Source organism: Trichechus manatus, unplaced genomic scaffold (genome assembly GCF_000243295.1).
Source record: "Trichechus manatus latirostris isolate Lorelei unplaced genomic scaffold, TriManLat1.0 scaffold00008, whole genome shotgun sequence".
Classification (NCBI taxonomy): domain Eukaryota; kingdom Metazoa; phylum Chordata; class Mammalia; order Sirenia; family Trichechidae; genus Trichechus; species Trichechus manatus.
In genome coordinates this window covers 33,714,766-33,718,532 of record NW_004443944.1, presented here as the reverse complement: position 1 = coordinate 33,718,532, position 3,767 = coordinate 33,714,766, and the positions used below count along the sequence as shown (strand labels likewise).

General features: G+C 47.2%; 1 protein-coding gene across 1 annotated transcript in view; it reads right to left on the bottom strand.

Annotated features, from left to right (window-relative positions):
- Positions 1–479: 479 nt before the first annotated feature.
- Positions 480–3,767, bottom strand: part of CUNH20orf202 (chromosome unknown C20orf202 homolog) — a 4,353-nt gene continuing 1,065 nt past the window's right edge. The window contains 1 exon segment of the mRNA XM_023742427.1: positions 480–713. Coding sequence (XP_023598195.1) covers positions 480–713 — 234 coding nt within the window.

The following is a 3,767-nucleotide window of genomic DNA, read 5'->3' as shown; positions in this document are numbered from 1 at the left end:
CAGTGGTGACAGGGCCTATTGTTACCAGATAAAGGGGGATGAAAAGGCAGCTGGGAAGACAGAAAACAGCCACCAAGTCACTACACAAGGTTCTGATTTTTCACCATGGCAACACTCAATAAACATCCTCACACACAGGATTCTTTACTTGTTTTAATGATCACCTTGTGATAAATTTCCAAGGAGGAGATCACCTCCATCATGCTTGCCAGAAGCCATATAAATGTTTGTGTTTTCAAAGCATATTCACACCCAGTGTCGCATCTGTGCCTCATCAAAAACCCTGGGAAGTGACAGAAAGGAACCAAAAACACAGAGGAGTTGAGAGATGCGCCCAGGGACACACAGTGGATGAGGACAGAGGGGAACCCAGAACCCAGGTCCTCTGACTCCCACTCCAGTGCTCTCCCCCTACAATATCACGTTCAAAGTCTAGACTAGTGGAGGGAGGGTTTAAGTCCAGTGTCATCTCTGGCCAGTTAAGGAAGGGAGCTTCGTCTGCTGTCTTCTCCTCGGAGGAGGTGGGCCAGCCCTCTCAAGGAGAGAGGCTGGTGGCCCCTGCCTTCAGAGCCTGCTCGAGCTCTGATAGGGGAGGACCCTCCACTGGACCTGGCATCCTCCCAGTGGGCACTCTCAGCGCGCAGCTCCTCCAGGATACTCTGGAGATGCCTCAGCGTGAGCAGGAGTCTCTGGTCTTGGACCTGCATTTCAGACTAGGAGAGAGAACAAGGCCATTAGGGGGTACAGAGCATTGTATGTTCCCCAGAAAGCATGTTCCCATCACTGTCCCATCGGATGTCCACTTGTGAGGTGCACAACCTCGGAGAAGCCCTGTCCACCAAAATCTCCATTTCTTCATCTACAAAGTGGGAAGCAAATCACTTACCTTGCAAGGCTCTTACGAGAACAGAACAAATTAGCCCTCTGGAAAACACTTTCTAAAATGTGATGTGCTGAGTTAGCCAGGGCTTGTGATTATCTTCGTCATCATCATTTTATTAAATGTTATTATTATTATTTACAACTCCACTATATCCTTTAATCTTCAATATAACAAACAAGTCTTTTTACAGGTATTAAGGCAGTAGAACGTTCTGTTGTCATCCATAAGTTTTTCACTGGCTAATTTTCAGAAGTAGATTGCCAGGCCTTTCTTCCTAGTTGGTCTTATTCCGGAAGCTCTGCTAAAACCAGTCCCCCATGGGTGACCCTACTGGTATTTGAAATACAAGTGGCATAGCTTTCAGCATCATAGCAACATGCAGGCCACCACAGTCAGACAAACTGACAGGCAGGTGGTGGGCAACGTTTCATTCTATTAGACATAAGGTGCCATGAGTCAGAGCCCACTGGACGGCAATTAACAATGACGTGATAGAGGCTTCAGATTAAAACTCAGTGGGGTAAACCCTGGAGGCAGATAGGAACCCTTTAGAATGGTGGTTCTCATCATGTGGGTCCTGAAAACCCTTTCAGGGTTTCCATGAGGTCAAACCTATTTTCATAACAATACTAAGAGTTTATTTGCCCTTTTCACTGTCATTTTCATATGAGCGTACAGTGGAGTTCTCCAGAAGCTACACGATGTGTGATATTACAACAGATTGACTGCAGCAGCAGATAGGAGACTCTGGCTGCCGTCTATTAAGGGAAACATTGAAGAGATTGGCAGCAATGCAAAACAATGCCACTCTTCTCACTAATGTTTGCTTTGAAAATATAGTTATTTTAATAAAATAAGTATTTGAATAAAATATTATTTTAGTAGTATGTAATGAGTTTATTGTTTTTTTAAATGCATTAACAAATAAAGATTTAAAATTTCTCAGCATTGATTTCTAATTCAGTCATTATTGATGAATATAACTCACACAAACAAAAGTTTTTTGGTGTCCTCAGTAATTTTTAAGAGTCTTATCTCACAAGGCAAGAAGTCCTGAGGTGGGCGGTCTCTGGGCGCAGTTTGGTTAAGCTCCACGACACTTAGCTCCGTCCTCCTGAATGAACAGGCACTTAGTCATCGGGCTGGTTGGTCTTGTGATCACTGCAGCCCTCTCCCCTCTTCTAGACCCAACCAGGAGTTTGGGGCTGACATGATCCCAGGAAAGGGGGGAGAGGCCCAGATTCCAGTGCATGCTACTCATTGGTGTCAGTGATTGTCCCTCCTGCTGCATGGAGCGACTGTCCAGTGCTGGTCCTCCCGTGATGGTCAAGTGTGGCTTCTTGGATGGGCTCCAGAGAGGCCCTAATGGAGCCAGCTATCATTCCACGTGATAGGGGTTAAAACCAAGCTTGGCTGGGAAAGTTTACAAGCCATGGATCAGCAAGAGGAGACTCAAGGATCCCCATTTCTTAGTATCATGTGGCAGGGGATACTTGGGTCTGGGCAACTGTGCTTCTGGAAGCTTTCCCCCACCTTGCTCTACCTCTTTATGGTGTGAGAGAAAGGTTCTTTATCAGTGGGGAAATCAGCACTTTGGGGTCAGCTGTTTGTGCCCACTGTTTTGGGTGGGGAGCACAAGAAGGTCAGCTGTCCTGCATCTGGATGCCTGAAGATTGTGGGAAGCTGCAGTCCCTTTGGCTGGAGGCAGGTATCCCCTGGTCCAGTGAAAAGCCTGTTGAGTCAGCCTCTCCCATGGGGTGAAGACAGGGCTGGGTCCCAGCTGGCCTGTTACCTGGCAACCCAGAAGGAGCCTCCGGGGTCACTTCCCCTCAATTCTGTCTGTCCCTCTACAGAATGTGAAGCTGATCTCTTGCGATATAAACCTTGGGGGCCTCCTGAGGTTCCCTGAGTTACTTATTTCTCTCTCGGTTGATGCTCCAAGTACTTTGGGGTACCCCTCCACTTTTAGGGTAGCTCTTTACCAACAGGAAATGGAAGACAGGAGCAAGCTGGGCAGATAACTTTCTTCTCCTTTCTCTCTCCCCCAAGGTACAGTTCCTCTTTCAATCCCTGCAGAGAGATCCTGCAGCCAAGTAGGCCAGCCTGCTGAGAGAACTGCTGGGCCTCTGCGAGGCTCCTTCTGAAATGATAGCCAGCTCAGTAACATGATGCATTGCCCCATATAGCACTGACCTTTGTCTCAATTCCCCATTTCCCTCACTCTCACCACTGTTTGTACCTCCAAACAGTTGTCCTTAATCCTTGTCCTACCCTCTGCTCTCTAGAGGGCCCAGGCTAAGGCGGTGGATATACTTTGTGTCCACCTGGGTCAGCATAGAATAGTCAATATGGATGTTTCAAGCATAAACCAGTTGCTGTCAAGTTGATTCCAACTCATAGAAACCCCATGTGTGTCAGAGTAGACCTGTGCTCCATAGGATTTTCAATGGCTAATGTTTTGGAAGTAGATCACCAGGACTTTCTTCCAAGGTGCCTCTAGGTGAACTCAAACTGCCAAAATTTCAGCTAGCAGCTGAGTGTGTTAACCATCTGCACTGTCCAGGGACTCCAATCCTTGTCTGAGCCTCTGCTTTCTAGATGACCCAGGCTAAGCAGCAGGTATACTCCATGTCCACTTGGGTCACAATGGAATAGCCAACATGGATGTTCCAAGCATACAGTGAGTGAACTATACATGTCTCCTCACTGAATCCTTATAATAACCCCTGTGATGTTGGTACTATTGTTATTCCCATTTTATAAGGGAACTGAGGCTCAGAGAGATAAAGCCTCGCTAGATGCCTCACAGCAGCGGAGGTGGGCACATACCCAAGAACTCAGTGTAATTCCAAAACCAGTCTGGCCAGCACTTCCCCGGTGCCAC